Here is an 18,993-nt window from a genome sequence, read left to right on the forward strand (position 1 = left end):
TAAAAATCCTCCTGATTTATTTTATGAAACCAGAGTAAATTTTAATAACCAAACTCATAAAGATGTACAAAACTAAACTGTAAACCAGTGGTTCTCAAAGTGTGTTCTGGGGAAGCTTCAGAGGCCTCAAGATCCTTTCAGGAGGTTTATAAAGTCTATACTATGTTCATAATATAATATTATTATATATCACATAGAATATACTTATATATTTATTATCATTTATAAAATGTAAAACAATACACAATTATTTTAATAGTAATAGTATTTGCCTTTTCACTCTCATTCTCTATGATACAGTGAAGTTTTCTGGAGGCTACATGACACGTGATATCACTCTGATAGTTAATAAATGTATGTTTTATTTATTCTTGTGTTTTCTAGAAATTTCTAAGGTTTGGGGTATAGATATGTACATTTTCATAACTAAGTTTGTTCTCAGTACTTCTACTGTGCTTTTACTAGCAATCTTTGGTTACATCTACTATAACTTATACAACTTCATTATCAACCAATAAATCTTTACTTTGAAATCATGAGGCTTTCCTTGCTCCTATGCAGTAACAGACTAGCAGTACACGTATTGTTTTATGTTGCAACAGTTATTTTTATGATGAAAAATTATAGAAAAGCTTTTCTAATTTAAAATTTTCTCTCTAAAACTGTTAAAATTTAAGAATCATTTATTTTAAGATAAAAGAAAATTTGTTTATAAAGTCTTCTTCTTATACTTTTAAGGACGGATCATTGGCTTAAAAAAGAATGATCATTTGTTATAAAGCAGAAACTAACACACCATTGTAAAGCAATTATGCTCCAATAAAGATGTTAAAAAAAAAACAAAACAAACACACACACACACACACACACACAAAGAATGATCAGAGGACTCAATTTCTCAACCCACAGCTGCACCATTTATATGAAAAAATGCTGAAAAAAATGAAACCGACTTATCAGAAAGGTCTCTGACTCATAGAAGGGAGGAGGAATCTATTCCAGAAAAGCTGGGCAAAACTGCAAATAAAAACCAAAATTATGATGGAAGTTATCTTTCCCTCAGTTTTATAGATGTCAATAATTTACCTTACGTAAACATTTGTTTGTTTGTTTTTGCGGTACGCAGGCCTCTCACTGTTGTGGCCTCTCCCGCTGCGGAGCACATAAAGCCAGTTAAGGTATAATTTTGAGACCAATCATTCAGAGTCCAAAGAAAAAGAATTTAAATATTTTAAACATAGATGTGACTGAGTTCTTTAAAAGTCAAAAACTGAAAATTTGTTTGTTATGTCTTTTCAGACTAGAAATTAGAAAGCCACTGAAGCTGCGTTATGGGCATACAGGAGCTGTGTATTCTTTTTCTTTTTCGGTAAATCTAAAATTATCCCCACCCCCAAGCCCAATTATTTAAAAAACAAAGACACTGAAGACCTTAAAGTGTACGTTATTATATTGCATTGGTCCAAGAAAAATACACAACAGCCTTGTAGAGCCAATACTACTGAATGCCAGCTGGATGGAGAGTTAGCAAAAGAAATTACAGCGTGCTACTTCTCAATGAAACAGTAGCTTGTTGAATTAAAGATTAAGCTGCAAACATGAATGCTGAGTTAGTATCTCACCTGCAGAGCTATGCCTGGACCTGCTGTTTGGCTTGTATTCATCCAGTATCAATAGTAATGAGTCATTAAAGACCTTTTATGTAAATACTTGGCAGCAAAACACAAGTGACACTAACTGAAATACCTCATTGAATACTTTTATTGACTTTCATGGTTTAACCTGATATCTGAACTTATGGTGCAAAAGCAAAGGAGGGTAAAACTACTAGCTCCATAGCATCAATCAGGGCATTGCTAACAAGCTCTAGTCGTAGTCACTGTATTCTCCATTACCACCACAGATAGCTAGCTAGCTAGATAGACAGACTTATAGATGAATAATAGAAAAATGATAGGTAGATAGATAGATAGATAGATGAAAGATGATAGAAAGATGATAGAGTTTCATTTAAGAAGTCCTCAGTGAAGCAGCAGGAATTAATTTTATTAAATCTTGATTCTCGTGGTCTGTCTTTTTAGCATTCTGTGTAAAGAGGATGTACATGATAGTCATCTTGAAGAAAGCATTTGTGCGGTTATTTGATTTGCAAGCTGAATTAGGCACTTTTTTTCGAGGAGCATCTCTTTTACTCAAAAGAATGACATAAGAACTATGTTATGCAGACTTGGGTGTCTGGCAGACATATTCTCAAAAATTGATGAGGTGAGCCTGTCACTTCAAGGAAAACAACTGATAGTATTTGTTATCAATAATAAAATTTGAACTCTCAAGAGAAAACAAGAATTTTAAAAAACTTGTACCTACTACTGTGAGCTTGGTAGCTTCCCAACACCTAAAGACTTTTCTGATGAGATCAGTGGTGATATTAACGAACGTAATTTGGAAGGATGTTTTATAATAAAATACAACAACAACTGGAAGAACTGCAAAAGTGCAAAACCATTATTTCCCCAACTATCAATGCATGAAAATACAAAATCACATGTGGGTGAAAGAGCAATTGAAAGTGCAAAACAGGCAGGATGCCAGCAGGAATTGTGAAGTAAGCACTTTTGAAAATCCATTCTCCGTAAAAGCAAGAACACTGGCAAAAATTGTCAAAATCAATTTCTTCAGGACTTTGAAAATTAACCAAAGGCTGCAACAATCTGAGGAGTGTTTATTCAAGAAGAAAACTGGCTCTCAGTAAGAACAGCAAAATGTTCTGGCATTTAAACTTGCCCTGTTCCTCTCACTCTCTCCCCAGGTCCCTGAAAACCACCAGCTCTGCAATCAAAGTGAAAACCAGCATCCAAGCAGTCACTGGAGTGAGCAGACAGGTTTGAAGCACCCCAAAGGCCTCATTCTCAGAAAACTGTCATGTTTTGACCTGTCTGGCAATTTCCTGGAAAACCCCCTCATAGATAGAATTTGTCTTTATTTAACCCACTAGTTCACTTGGGGTCAACTCATAGGCTTTGTTGAAAACACACTCTTAAATAATCAGTGGGTGAAGAAATCACAAGAAAAAGTAAAAAATACTTTGAGATGAATGAAAATGAAGATACAACCTTCCAAAACTTATGAGGTGTAGTAAAAGCAGTACTCAGAGGGAAATTTATAGCTGTATATATTTAATGTATTTAATGTCTACATTAAAAAAGAAGAAAGATCTCAAATCAAGAAGCTAACTTTATACCTTAAGAAACCAGAAAAAGAAGAGCAGGAGGAAGGAAATAATGAAATTAGAGATAAATGAAATAGAGAAACAATAGAGAAAAATCAACAAAAACAAAAGTAGGTTCTTGTAGAGATCAACAAAACTGACAAAACTTTAGCTAGACTGACTGTATTAGTCAGCTTGGGCCGCCATCATAAAATACCACAGACTGAGTGGTTTAACCAAGAGAAATTTATTTCTCATAGTTCTGGAGGCTGAGAAGTCCAAGATCAAGGTGCAGGCTGATTCACTTCCTGATGAGGGCTCTCCTCTTGGCTTGCAGACAGCCGCTTTCTCTGTGTCCTCACATGGTGGTGAGAGAGACAGAGTGCTCTGTAGTGTCCCTTCTTCTAAGTATACTAATTCTATCAGATCAGGGTCCCACACTTATGATTTCATTTAACCTTAATTACCTCCTTGTAGGCCCTATCTCCAAATACAGCCACACCGAGGGTTAGGGCTTCAACATATGAATTTGAGGGAACACAGTTCAGTCCATAGCACTGACTAAGAAAAAGAGATAAGACTCAGATTAGTAAAATCAGGAATGAAAGGTGGAATACTACTGCCCTTACAGAAATGAAACCATAAGAAAATACTATGAATAACTGTACACCAACAAACCAATGTCTTAGATGAAATGGACAAATTCCTAGAAGGACACAAATTACAAAAACTTGCTGAAGAAGAAATAAAAAATATGAATAGACAGACATATAATAAGTAAAAAGATCAAATTAGTAAAAACAAAAACAAAGCTTCCCACAAAGAAAAGCCCAGGTGCAGAAGGCAGCACTGGTAAAGTTCTACCAAATGTTTAAAGAAGAATTAACAACCCTTCACAAACTCTTCCAAAGATGGAAGAGGTGGGAACACTTCGCAACGCAACGCATATTATGAGGCCAGTATTACCCTGATATCAAAACTAGACAAGGATATCACAAGAGAAGTCAAACGACAGACTGCTATCTATTATGAATATAGATACATAAATCCTCAAAGAGATACTAGCAAACCAAATCCAGCAACATATGAAAGGGATTACAAATCATGGAGAAGCAGGATTTATCTCAGAAGTTCAAGGGTGGTTTACCATATGAAAACCAGTCAGTGTAATACATCATATTAATAGAATGAAAGACACCCCCCACCACACACACATGATCATCTTAATTGACGTAGAAAAGGCATTTGACAAAATTCAACACTTAACAAAGCTGGAAAAGAAGGGAAATTTCTCAAACTGATAATGAGCATCTATGAAGAACCCACAGCTAACATCATACTGGACAGTGAAAGACAAACATTCCCCCTAAGATCAGGAAAAGACAAAGGGTCCACTCTCACCAATTCTATTCAACACCGTACTGGAACTTCTAGCCAGGGCAATTAAACAAGAAAAGGATATAAAAGACATCTAGATTGGAAAGGAAGAAGTGAAAATATCTCTATTCGCAGATGACATGGTGGTGTATACCGAAAATCCGAAGGAATCCATCACAAAACAAAACAAAGAAACAAAAACTTTTAGAGCTAATAAATGAGTTCAGTAAGGTTATAGGATACAACAAGATCAAAATACTAAAGTCAATTGTATTTCTATACACTAGCATTGAGCAATCAGAAAATAAGATAAACAAAATGAAAAATAGATGAATAGATTTTAATTAACAGAATAAAAAAGGTTTATTGATATAGTTTCTGATTCCACATTGCAACTAACCTTTAATAAACTATCACTTGTCCAGTTTTGAAGTAGTATCAAAGAAAAATATTTCTATCCCAAAAGGCTATTAAAATACTCCAACAATTTCAACTACATAAATGTATGAGGCTAGATTTTCTTTATATCCTTCAATCAAAACAACATATTGCAACAGGTAGAACCCACAGGTGGATTTGAGAACCCAACTCTTTTCTAATCCAGATATTAAAGAGATTCCTAAAAACAAAATACAATGCTACTCTTCTTAACAGTTTTTTTTGTTTTGGAAAATAATTCTTTAAAAAATATTTTATTTACATTGACATGTAATGGGTTTATTATTGTCATTTTATTTTATTTTTATTTTTCTGGCTGCACCTCGAGGCTTGTGGGATCTTAGTTCCCTCACCACGGATTGAACCCGGGTCCTGGCAGTGAAAGTGCCAAGTCCTAACCACTGGACCACCAGGGAATCCCCTATTATTGTCATTTTATTATATTTTTATTTTTCTGGCTGCCCCTCGAGGCTTGTGGGATCTTAGTTCCCTCACCACGGATTGAACCCGGGTCCTGGCAGTGAAAGTGCCAAGTCCTAACCACTGGACCACCAGGGAATCCCCTATTATTGTCATTTTAAAATTAATAAGTACATTTTATCAGTTTTATATTCTAATTTAGCAAACATTGACAGGCAAAATACACATAAACAAAAGCTCTTTGCAATATTCAATAATTTTAAGAGTATAAAAGTGTTCCACAACCAAAAATTTGAGGACAGTTACTTCAAACCTACATAAACATTATATATTTCTTTTACATGTATAAAATATTTAATAATCAAATTTTAAATGAAAAAATGAAATCTTAGAAGAAAATATAGACGAGACTACATGTAAAATTTAGGGTTAAGGGAAACCTTAATCAGGATAGAAAACCCAAAGGGTATAAGAGAAAAGCAAAGATATTTGTCTTTAAAATTTTTTTTAAAGATTTATGACAAAAGAAGTTATAAAAATATGTCAGTAAATAAAAGATACATCTTTAAAATAGCTGCAATTAAGGTGAAAAAGGATCAATATCTATAATATATAGAGAATTCACATGAACCGACACGGAAAGACAAACGCAATTTTAAAAATAGAGAAAGGATAGGAATGTGAAATCACAGCATAGCAAACCCAAATATCCAATCAAATAAACATAAAGACACTCAAACTTACTACTCAATGGAGATGCAAAATTAAAATGACAATGAGATCCACTTTACCACCATTAGATTGGCAAAAATAAAAAGAGTAATGACACCTATCGCTGGTGGAGATGGAGGGAAAGGCTCCTCTCCTGCTCTGCTAGTGAAATCTGAACTGTTACAGCCTTTCTAAAAAGCAATCTAGAAAAATGCATTACCATTAAAACACACATACACTTCAACCCAGCAACAGAAGCCCATGTAAATAAAAGCACCACTAAATAAGGATACATTTGCAAAGATGTTTACTGCAGCACTGTCGGAAGTAGCAAAGATCAGGAAAACCGCACATGCACAGCTTTAAAGGGAATCCCAGCTGCCTTGCTGGTTGACTCAGAGGGATTTCCAGAAGATATTAAGAGGGGAAAAAGGCAACACTGAGGACGTGTGTGTTTGCATCTGTGTGTTATCTCATTTTGTACAACAAATACTGACAAAAACATCCAGGACTATGGTACATATGTTTGTGTACTTTCTTTGTGTACCTTGTAAGAAAAGTATGAAAGCACATACACATACTAGGTTGTTAATATGGGTTTTGTGGGGGCATCACTGTGGGTCGGGGAGAAGCAAAGGACAAAGCTCATGCTGCCTCCTCTAGGAGATGCCTTTCCTGCTTTCCTGACCACATCCTTCTCTTCAGCAATCCATTCCACTCACCTTTCACCCTCGGTGAGGCAAAGTGCTGTCAAAACAGCCACTTTCCAGTCTTCTCTGAGTACTCGGAATTTCTGCAGCACTTCTTGTTTCTATCACATTCACGGACTTCTGAGCGCGTATTTATTCTCTATTATTTGCTAACTTTATATATGTCTCGCAAGAGACAAAATCATGTAGTGGTTAACAGTGTGGACAAGTCAGACCACCTGGGTTTGATTCCTGGCTGCGTCACTTAATTACCAGCTGTGTGAACTCGGCAAGTGACATATTTTCTCTGTTTCCCTGTCTGTGAAATGGAACAATAACGGCACCTATCACCAGGTTCTTGTGAGGAATAAATGGGTAAACAGTAAGTGTAAGGTGCCTAGAACAGTGCCTGGCACGTGGTGATGCTACACAAGCTATTATCAGGGTCTTTATTACCTCACCTATCTAGATTTTAAACTCTTAGAGTCATTTTAAACCATAGATACTCTTAAATTTCTTTTGGATCCCTTCCCCATTACTTCCTAGAATAATGTTATTTTAAGGTCCTCAAATATTTGTTGAATAAGCAAGTGAATGGCTCTTAGATTTCAGAAGTCTATAGAGAAAGGAACTGCTGAGCACATGACTGTCACTTTCATGGCAACCAGTAAGTAAATGTCCATTGCTGATCTAACCCAGCCTTTAAACCTATTTTGTTAAGAGGGGAGAATATTTGTCTTAAAATCAATCTTCCGGAATAGCACAGAAAGGCCTTTCATCTCCACTTACAAAGCCACTTATGAGCCAGACACAAGGAACTCGCCTCAAACTGTAAGAAAATGTGAGCCGTTTGTGGTGAGAATACTGGAATCAGGACTCCTTGTGGTTCACCATCGACCCTTTGGGAACATATTATCTACGTTTAATATAAAAATAAACTGTATCAGATAATAACACAGTTCTTCAGAGCACTAGGTGAGATGAGTTGGAACCCTTAAATCGTTGTTGTCATTTGTCCATTCTCTCCTAGGTACTGTTTTTTTTTCCTCTGGAGCTTTAAATGGTCCAAGAAGAGTATAAGAAGCAATTGAGAAAATAATGAAAACACCTGTCCTTCTGATGCCATCCTCTCTCTCTCCTCCTGCTTTGAATGTTCAACCTTTCCCTCTCAACTGGATCCTTCCCAAACAGCATTTTTTAAAAAAAATTATTTATTTATTTATGGCTGTGTTGGGTCTTTGTTTCTGCGCGAGGGCTTTCTCTAGTTGCGGCGAGCGGGGGCTACTCTTCATCGCGGTGCGCGGGCCTCTCACTACCGTGGCCTCTCTTGTTGCGGAGCGCAAGCTCCAGACACGCAGGCTCAGTAGTTGTGGCTCACGGGCCTAGTTGCTCCGTGGCATGTGGGATCCTCCCAGACCAGGGCTCGAGCCCGTGTCCCCTGCATTAGCAGGCAGATTCTCAACCACTGCACCACCAGGGAAGTCCCCAAACAGCATTTTAACATGCTTAGGTATCTCCCAAATGAAAACAGAACAAAAATGCCCCATTTAGCCACCATCCAACTCTCTTCCCCTGCTCATAGCCAAATCTGTGGGAAGAGCTGTATGTACTTATTAGCTCCATTCTCTTACTTCCCACCTGCTCAACTGCTCAGTTTGGCTTTTGCCTCATTAGTCTTCAAAAATGCTCAGCAGCCAACCTCCGTCCACTAAATCCAGCATGCCCTTCCTACTTCTCGCCTCACGTGGTGAGTCTGCAGCCCTGGGCCCTGCTGATCCAGGCCTTTCTTCACCTCTCAGCCACACTTCCTCGTCCCCAGACCTCACCCCGGGGATTTCCAGTGTCAACTAAGAGGGTGTAACTTTCCACACCTTCTGCTCTGTATATATGAGCAGGTATATAATTCGTCAGGACGTGTGTTTATAAGTTTGTTTTCTGAAATTGACTCATACTGCTCACGTTACTTTGCAATTTCCTTTTTCCATTTGACGTTATATCCTAGACAGTCTACAAGTCAGAAAAAAACTAACTCTAGTTAACTTTTTATGTTGGTATGTGTATGTATATATATTCAGGCATAACTAAATAACTGTTAATACATCAGGACAAGTCATTACATTTTTAGAAATTAGAGGGAAAAATCAGATTTTGCATCTGGGGATCCTTGAGAGTCTCCAGCGGAGCAGGACCAGTGGCCGAAGTTGCAAGGGCACAGATTTCAGCTCAGTGTAAGGCAAGGCAGCCATAATTTACCGGGCCTCCGGCCCCTCCTAGAGCCATTTTACCTTTAGAGGCACTAAGCAGCTAACTGCAAACAGTGGCTTCGTTATCTGCGTTTTGGGTTTAAATAATTTTGCTGTCTCCTTCAAAGTTGTCACCTTGGGAAGTGACAGCCACATTCCAACAACAGTGTGACTTGCACAACTGATTTTTGGAGATTTTCCTGTAGTTTAAGCACTTTCTCCCCACACCCATACCTCCCCCACCCCTGCCCCCAGTTTAAAAAGTAACACCTGGCCTTGGGGAAAGCTGAGTAAAGCAGAGACCTGCGGGCTCCTTCCCAGGTCGTCCTGGCTAGTCCTCCACAGTACGCGTCGGGACCATGACAGAGGGAGAGCCCAGAACCTGCCGACCTGAGCTCATCACAGAGAGTCAAGTTTTGGCCCCAAATGACAGGTCCTTTCCTTATAATTTTCCAGCTAAACCCTTTCAAGAATCTTCTGAAAATTCTAGTTATCACAACAAATATTTTCAAACACTAGCTTCTTAAAATAAAAATATGCATAGAGTAGCAAAAAGTCCAGAAAATTAAAAGATGTCTATATTCCTTCTTTACCATAGACTATAACTGTAGTTATAGTCGACTATAACTTCCACAGGGAAATTTCCAAAAGTTGAATTCCCATGATTAACAGCTGAACCAAATGAATTTTCCCTTGCAGTACAAAAACAAAGGGGTTAATAGCAATAAAATAAAACCACCCCACAGTGATAACAGATAGGGGGGAAAAACAGAACTTGAGGGGAGCTTTTTTTGGACAAAAAGTTATTGGAATTAAATAATTAAGATATTAACTCGGGGCTTCCCTGGTGGCGCAGTGGTTGGGAGTCTGCCTGCCGGTGCAGGGGACACGGGTTCGTGCCCCGGTTCGGGGGGATCCCGCATGCCGCGGAGCGGCTGGGCCTGTGGGCCATGGCCACTGGGCCTGAAATATAAAACAGTGCTGAAGGGCGAGACACACAGGTGGTGTCTCTTCACGGTCCTGAGAAGGCCAGTGAGTCAGGGAGCTGGGTTCTCTCCAGGGTCGGCAAACAATGGCCTGTGGTCGTTAGGCCAGTAAACTAAGAAGGATTTTCACATGTTTAAATGTTTGAAAAAAATTTTTAACGACACAAAAAAATCATATGAAATCCAAACTTCAGGACACATTAAAAAAAAAAAGGTTTATGGGAACACAGCCACGTTCAACCATTCATGTATTGTCCATGGCTACCTTGTGTTACAATGGGTGGATCTGGGTGGATGAAACTGACAGTGTGGCCTGCAAAGCCTAAAATATATACTAGCTTCCTCTTTATAGAAAAAGTCTGCTGACCACCGTTGTAAACCAGATTTTACTGCCATCAGCTCTGTGTGACCTTAGGCTGGCCTCCTCCCTTCTCTGGATCCACCTTTGTAAAGGAAGGGGCCTGGACACGGTGCTGGCCAGTTCTGGAAGTCCAGAACTGCAGGGAGCAGGGGTGCTCGCTGGCACCGCCTACAGCCCATTAGGAAAATGGCAGGCAGGAGGCTGGCTGCAGAGGGACCATCGCTCGCAGATCTGTCCTCATTGGTGGAGCCGTCCTCGTTGGTGGAGGGCTCTTAAATGAACTGTCTCCCCTAACTGATGCCATCAATGAACAAAAACCTGGCTTCTACACACCTTTTACATGGACAGACCACAACTCCAAAGAACAACTCATCTTCCAGCGTTCACTTCAGGAATAAATGCTCCCCACAAAATAGAGGGAATGCAAATCACTTATTACCACAAAGAACAAGAGAGGACAGCCATGTATGGGTTTTTTAGGTCTGAAGGAAAAATAATGAAATAGCTTGTCATGTGAAAATCCACCTACAGCCCATGAGTCACCATTCTCTACACCACCTCACGGGACTCACTCAGACGCCCTCGTTCTGAACCTTCACGCTCTAAAAAACCAGGTAAGCGGATTTTTCACAGCTGAGGTAACCCACACCACAGGAACGCAAATGACAGGGTAAAGTGGTAGGTTCTGCCAGCTCTGAACCAAGCCCCGAACTCCCACACTGGAGACTCTCCCGGGGAGCCTCCAGCCCAACGTTCACACCCACGAGGAAGACAGGGGAGGTTCACGCCCCTTCAGGGCAAAAGACTCAGCTGAAGACCTGTCATCTTTCAGCCTCCCATCAACCCAAGTGCCACAGAGTGTGGCCTCTCCATGCTGGCTGCAACGAGCCCACCAAGGTGCGGCCACAGTCTCCAGACACGCCCCCCGCGAGTCCTCCCACCCTGCAGCTGAGCCTGGGTGGAGATTCTGAGGCTGCTGAGCCCACACAAGGACTGGAAGCTTTCCCTTCTTTCCCCTTGGAGACCGGCCCCCAACCAGTAAGGCAGTCCCGGATGGACCGCTGAGTGATTAGAGGCCACGTGGAGAGGGGCTGTGGCAGCCGCGATGCCAGCTCAGACGTGGAGAAGAGCCACTGACGCCCCAAGAGAGACCAGCAGAAAACCACCCAGCTGAGCTCTAGCCGACCCACGGAATTGCGAGAAGTAACGTAGCAGGGACTGAAAGCTCCGTTTCTGGACTAACTTTCCAAGGCGAGGAAGAGACTCAGAATAGTTGGCCGGAGTTTTCTATGTGGTGTCAAGAGCCTCTAACTTACCTCATCATCTTCATCTTCGTCATCATCAGATTCAAGAACACCGTCCAGTAGCTCTTCTACAAAGAAAAAAAATCAATGAATAACTGCAACCACAGTTGGGAGCCTTGGTCAACAAAATCCTTTAGCTGCTGCAGAGACAGGTAAACGAAGCCTGTGAGCCCCTGGGGCCAGAGCACCTGACCTACTCAGCACCTTCCTTATTATCACCCATTTATTGAACAGACGACATGAAAGTAAAGAAAGCCGGAGAGAAGAGGAAAGGAAATCAAAGAGGAAACAGGAGGACAGAAGGAAACAAAGGCGCTGAAGACACTGTCCAGCACACTCAGGAAGGCGGTAGATGCACCTAGACTTAACCAAACCCCAAAACCATTTCCTAGAAGGGAATCCGTAGAAACGCCAGGACTCCCGTTGTCCTCGACGCAGCCCTCATTCTGTGCCGTTGTCGTGGAAGCTACTTTGCACACTGGAGGATGTTGTGTTACCTGCATCCGGGCTGAAGCTTAATTACCCAACTTCTATGCCCTCCCAGCCCCTGAACAGCACTGCTCCTTCCCACCTTCGGTAAGTGGCTTTCACAGTGGGGAGGCTGCTATATTTACCAATTGTAAATTAAACCTTTCTTCTTCAAATATGGAAAGGCCTTTTTTTTTGAATCTCAGCTATTTCATGAGGCCACAGGCTAGTCCAGCCACACTGCCCCCTCCCCCGAGCCTGTGGGCTCAGACTCAACCTACTTTCGGAACAATGTGCAGTCCTGTGAACCCAAGTCCCTTACGAGCCTCAGCTCCTCCTCTCCGGGAGGACGGAGACACGAGCCCTGCTTCCCACACTGCTCCCTGGGCTGTGGGCCCAACAACAGCGCGCTTGAGCTACCAGCATCCCTTCTTTCCTGAGGGCCCTCCGGGAAAGCCGGCTCCGCCTTGCTCTGCCCAGTGACCAGTCAGGTCGCCCTGTCCTCTCTTTGGTGACCGGCTGGTATCTGCCGGTCCCCCTTGCTGAGCGCTGGAGTCACGGACAAAACTCCCTGCTGCTGCTGGCCATTCACTTCCACTCGTCACATCACCAGGCCGGGAGTTCCCCTTAGGCTTCGCCAGAGCAGTCCTTTCCCTCCTGTGGGGTTAGAGTTCTAAAATACATGGGAATTTTTGTCCTTGAGGACCTTGAAACTCCACTAGAAAAAGAGTGCTAGAGGATTGAGATAGAGTTGAGTTATGAAAACCCATGTACATGTTTTCATGTTCACTAAAATAAAACAAGAAAGCCGATACTTTAAAAAAAGATTGTTAAATCTAAAACTAGATTTACTAGTTTAAGATTCACCGCATAACTCCCACTCAGCTATCAACTTCCCCTTGAGGAGGAAGACTGGACTAGATGGGAACTCTCCAGCTCCCCCTCCTCTAGGTTTAAGCATGATGCTTGCAGATTCATTTTGCCTTGATAGCTGTTGACAGGTAAGGTATTTATGTGTATGTATCTGGTCCTCCACCCAAATATTCAATGACTTTCTAATTTTGCTTCAAAGTAGCAGACTCCTGGGTCATCGTCTCTGGAGTCCTGCCACTGTCCTATGGATACAGAACAGCTTCTGTGCTTGAAATGAAAAAGAACCACTGTAGGCACTCCATTTAAACTGGACCTTCCGGAGCTGAGCAGGTAGACCCCAAGTCTGTCCTGAACACACAAGGTTGTAAGGCCTTGGCTCTGCGCAGGACAACCTCTTGCTAAAGCACATCCCTTACGGAAACGTAGACTGACCCCTCGTCCTCACATTCGTTAGTGTGCCGGTCCAAGGGCCAGCTTTATGTAAGAGGAAGAGATGTTTTCTTGGCCAGAGAGACAAGGCACACTGCTTTCTGGCTGCCTGGGAGGAGGGAAGACTGACAAGGAAATAGAGGTGTGTCTCGATAGACTGACTGAAACAGAGTCAGCCTTGAAGGTTCCCAACCCAAACCCGACCCTGACGCTGCAGAGGACTCCTGGCCTGGGAGGGAGGTCTCGGCATAGCTAGTGACCTCAGAGCAGATAGGCAACAACTTTTCCCAGCATTCCCCTGCCTTCCCAACTGTGGCCTACATAGAGAAGGTTAGGGAGTAACCTCGGCCAGGACTAAGGTTAGGTTTTATTTCCTTTTATTATTTTTTTCAATATGCCCGCCTAGCAGAATGGAAGTGCAAAGTCAGAAATGCAGTAGCTGCAGAAAATACAAATCTGTTCCTTCCCCACCTGAATCCGGGATGAATTATACTTGCTCCATAAAAACCAAAGGGGAGGACATTCAAGTGGAAATGGGCCCCCAGCCTGAAGGCAGCCAAGCTTTAACCTCACCAGCTGCTCTCCTGGCCGCCTCCTGTTGATGGGGAGACCTCTAACCCCCTCCTTCTGCCTCTCCATTTCTGTGTCCCTCCGAGGCAGGACTGCACACTGGAATCACCCGGGAGTTTTTTTTTTTTTTTTGGTAGGTGGGCCTCTCACTGCTGTGGCGTCTCCTGTTGTGGAGCACAGGCGCTGGGCGCGCGGGCTCAGCGGCCATGGCTCACGGGCCCAGCCGCTCCGCGGCATGTGGGATCTTCCTGGACTGAGGCATGAACCGGTGTCCCCTGCATCGGCAGGCGGACTCTCAACAACTGTGCCATCAGGGAAGCCCCACCCGGGAGTTTTAAACACTATTTGTACCTGGGGCTCCTCCAGGGATTCTGATTTAATTGGCATGGGGTGCTACCTTGGGGGTTTTCAAATCTCCCCAGGTGACTGCCCTGTGCAGCCCCAGCTGTGAACCAGGAGCTGGGAGAGCCACCTGTGGGCTTCCTCCAGTGAAGGGCTTCAGGCATTTCCCTTTTGCTCGGCCTTGGTCAAGCTGCTGCCTTGGGATTAGAGATCAGGAGATTCAATTTTTACCTGCGTTCGTGTGAGGAACAGAATCTGTGCACTTGGACTTTCAGTGATGTGGACAAGGGCATGCAGAAAGACGTAAGTGACAAGCTTGACCCTGGATGCTGGCAGTGCCAGGTGCCTCTGGCTTGTGTACAAGTCAGGATCAAGGCATCAGGGGGCCAGAGAAAGAGCTAAGAGCGTCCCCACCACCTGGTCCCATCCAAAGCTTCCTTTACCTTCCTTTACTGCTTATTATGGGATGTGGGTGGTCACAGTAATGGAAGGAAGGGGATCACATCCTCCCACGTTGCTGGTTGGCAACATGAATTCTTCTGGAGCGAATGAACGTGGGAGGACGAGGGCCTTTTCCACAGTGGTGCCGGAAAGATTGGCATCTGTTTTCATTATCTGACCCTCGGACCCTGGGACGGCCGCCCTAGTGGTCTGGGGGAAATAGTTAGGAGGGGGAGGCCCACATAAAGAGAACTTCCAGTTAGAGAAGGGTTTCTGCAACTGCTTTTGAGCTCTTCTGGTTGACTATAAGCCAAAAGTGTGATGAGAGACCATTGATTATGGGACAAAGTGGCCTTGGCTACCTGGCTGAACTTTCATTTGTGGGTTCGCTTGGGTCTCCCCACCTCCCTTAAGGCCTCTTGAATGAATTCTAAGATATGACAAGCCCCTCTAAGAAAGCCCACGTGTCTTTCTAGCATATGTGAAAGATTCCAAAGATACATAATAGATTCTTGCATTGAACAGACCGGAATGAAGCTGCTTGATGATAAATTCAATCTGCCGGATCATTTCAGCATTGCCTTCTTTGATGAAGCAGCAAAGGATGTCTTCCATTCCCTAGAAGCATTGGAGAGAGTAAGAGTTAACATTTCAGTTTTGGGGGGAAACTACTTTTTAATGGAGTAGTTTCACCTAATCAAGAAAAAAAAAAAAAAAAAAAAAAGAAGCCCGCACGACCCAATGAAGCCAAAAGTAAATAAATTAATTTAAACAAAACAAAACCAAAAACCTTTTTTTTTCAGGAGGAAGGGATATGCACAATAAAAATCCTTTACTCAGTTCTAAACATTCTTTTTGTTGTTTTCACAAGGAAATTATTTTATTCTTGGTTGACTATCTGACCTAACCATAACACATTTATTTTTTAAAAAGCTATCGTAAAATTTTACTGTGTAAGTCCTCCTTTGAGCTTTGGCAGTATGTTGTCTGGGGAGGTGGTTTCTCTCCCATGTTTTCCCTGTAGTTATACGCTGCCTACTGGATTTTAGGGCCAAAAATGGTCTTTGAAAAGTAAAACCACATGTTCAGAGAAGTCAAAGAACAAATAGAACCTCTTTTTAAACAGCCATCGTTCTTTTTCTATCAAAATAATTATAAAGTCATTACAGTGTGTATTATTTACTACGAAACACTGACATCAGCATTTTCAGTTCTGACTAACAGAATTCCAGGGACATGTAGAGGTAAGATGCTGACTTGACCATAAATGTCTATTTCTCCTCCTTCCTCTTTTCTGTGGGACTTGAACGTACGGTTGGAGCTGATGAGGCCTTCTTACCCCGACGAGGGGAAAGTGTATCTGATATTGAACCCAAAGCAGAGGGAGCAGAGTACAGAGGTGCTGGTAGAGAAACAGATCAAGTGACATGTGAATCCTGATCGAGCCGTGCCTGAAGCTTGCGCCTGAAGCTTCTGCCTGGACTTTTCAGTTACCGGAGCCAGTAAGCTCCTTTTTAGGTAGGCCAGTTTGGAATCAACAGCTCTAACTGAATCAAAGAAGAAGTGCCCAGTGCACTTTTGAACATGGTGAGTTCCCATCATCTAAAGCAGAGCATTACCTTCTAGAAAGGTTAAATCTGGATTGTAATTCTCGTTTCCCCATAAACTAGCTACGTGACCTTGGTCAAATTATTTAACTCTTCCCAGCCTTTTTCCTCAACTATAAAATAAGGATGGCAACTCAAGTTGACACGAGATTTTTAAAGGATATAATTGGGTGTTGGTTATGTAAATATGTGTATTTGTCAAAATGCGTTGAACTGTATATGTAAGGCTTGTGCATTTCACTGTTCATAATTATACCTAAAAAAAAAGATAGAAAAAGCATCTAGTCTGACGACTGGCACATAGGAGATGCTTAATGAACGGTTGAAACTGTGTTTGCTGTGTCTGGTAGGGGTTTCTGGCTCAGAAGAGAGAGCTGGTAGCTGAAGCAAGGGAGCAAACAAGGTTCCCGGTGGCCCCAGAGTGAGAAGAGAAGAGGGTTAGGACAGAACCCTGGAGAACCTTTAGGTTGTTTCCTGTTTTCCACTATGATCAGTAATGCTGTGATGAATATTTTGATACATGAATCTTTGTTCATGTTTTTGTATGGAGCTTCAGAAGTGGAATTACTGGGCAAAGAATATTAATATTTTTGAGGACTATTATACATATTGTCAAATTGCTTTCTAAAAATGCCATATCAATTTATCCTCTCAGTAAGATTTCCACACTAATTTTTTTTTTCAATAAATGTATTTATTTCTGGCTGCGTTGGGTCTTTGTTACTGCGTGCAGTCTTTCTCTAGTTGCGCCGAGCGGGGGACTACTCTTCGCTGCGGTGCACGGGCTTCTCACTGCGCCGGCTTCTCTTGTTACAGAGCACGGGCTCTAGAGCGCAGGCTCAGTAGTTGTGGCACACGGCCCTAGTTGCTCCGCGGCACGTGGGATCTTCCTGGACCAGGGCTCGAACCCGTGTCCCCCTGAATTGGCAGGTGGATTCTTAACCACTGCGCCACCAGGGAAGCCCTCCACACTAATTTTGAAAGGCCCACACATGATGGGATGCCATGGAATACAGCAGACAGGCTTACCAACTGTAATGGACAACTGTTACATTTGTAGCTGATGAACACTTTTAAAAGAGCTTCTCTAAGATGTGTTCATTTCCCAAGGCCGCAGCCAGCATGTTAGCATTCCCAGGCTCCCTTCAGCCAGGGTGCAGGCAGATGACCTAGGTCCTGCCAATCAAATGCACCCATGTGGGACTGATCAGAAGTGGGCAATGTGAAGAATCAGGCACGCGGGGAACACACATCTTTGTGACGGTTGGGCAGGCGGCATCCCGCCCTTCAGGGACAGCAGAGCAGAGTTTCTGGCACTGCAGTGTGAGCCTGGCCCCGGGGCATTGGTGCAAGGCACAGTGGGGATATCACTGGAGCAGCCCCGTGGAGTGTGTGGGCATTTCTCCTGGCTTTGTGGCTTCTGAGCCCAGTTCCCTGGCTCTCCCAGAGACTCTGAGAGCCTTGACAGAGCATCTGGTCTGCTCCAGCCCAGGGCGCAATGTTTGGCTGGGGTTTCGATCCCAGGGAAGAGCTCCTGGCCGACAATTACTCCAGCCCTGGGTGCAGGAGGCCTTGGGGTAGCATTAGGGTGGCCCTCTTGATCGCATCTGCTCTCCGGCCCCAGACCTTGGTGGTCTCTTAAAGTTCAAATGGGCCTCAGGGCACGCATGTATCTTTTTCTCCTTTTTTTTTTTTTTTTTTTTATTGTTGGTATTACTTTAAGACCACCATAGTGGCATTTGGTACTAATCTAATTTTTACGTATTCTCTCTCATTTTCCACAAGCACACAAATGTTTTACACAGTTGCAAACACAGAGTTATTACAATGTCATATTCTGCTTTTATCCCTCATTACACAATAAAGTTCCCATACTGTCTCATACTGCTTTTCTTAATTATCATGTTCAATAGCTACTAATACTGTGAGCAAAAGAACCAAAATTTCATTAGCAATTCCTCTATTACCGGACATTTATGTTCTGGTTTTTCACTATTATAAAAATATTGAAATGAGCCTTGCCATGCACAGAGCTCTTCTCCTCTGCGTCAATAACCAGAGGAAAATGAATGAATCCAAAATATGTAGGTTTCCATAATTTGTCACATATACTGCTGAACTTCTTTCCAAAAGGACTGTGCTGACACACACCCGGCACGGCCTGAATGTCAGTTCTATCACCTCCTCCCTGGCTTTGCGTGTGAGCAGATGTTAGGGCAGTGAGATTATGGATAATGTTCTCCTCACTGTCTGGTTTCCGTTATTACTGTTATATAACAAAGGAAAAGGATGTAATACCCTCCATCAATCTAAAAACCTCTTCAAGGATAAGAGTGAAATGAGAGGAAATCTCAGGGTTTTAGAAAAACTCTGTTGAAGCCATATCCTCCTTTAGAGGCCTCTCTTACAAATAAATAGGTAACTACTTAGGTGAAGTGTCCAAAAGCTTCCTCCATTTGCTTATGACTTTGATACCTGTTAAAATGCCAGAGGGAAGCATATGCTACTTACATCTCTATCTAAGTG

The 18,993-nt window shown here is 42.5% G+C and overlaps 1 protein-coding gene across 6 annotated transcripts in view; it reads right to left on the reverse strand.

Annotated features, from left to right (window-relative positions):
- ARMC9 (armadillo repeat containing 9) overlaps positions 1–18,993 on the reverse strand; it is a 135,071-nt gene that overhangs the window by 51,501 nt on the left and 64,577 nt on the right. For all 6 annotated transcript variants that reach the window (XM_024740577.1, XM_024740580.1, XM_024740579.1 and 3 more), the window contains exons 18-19: positions 15,388–15,478; positions 11,750–11,805 (exon numbers count right to left, since the gene is read on the reverse strand). In XM_024740577.1, the coding sequence (XP_024596345.1) occupies positions 11,750–11,805; positions 15,388–15,478 (147 nt within the window). The remainder of the gene's footprint in view (positions 1–11,749; positions 11,806–15,387; positions 15,479–18,993) is intronic.

This window comes from Neophocaena asiaeorientalis, unplaced genomic scaffold (genome assembly GCF_003031525.2).
Source record: "Neophocaena asiaeorientalis asiaeorientalis breed wild unplaced genomic scaffold, Neophocaena_asiaeorientalis_V1.1 scaffold388, whole genome shotgun sequence".
Taxonomy (NCBI): domain Eukaryota; kingdom Metazoa; phylum Chordata; class Mammalia; order Artiodactyla; family Phocoenidae; genus Neophocaena; species Neophocaena asiaeorientalis.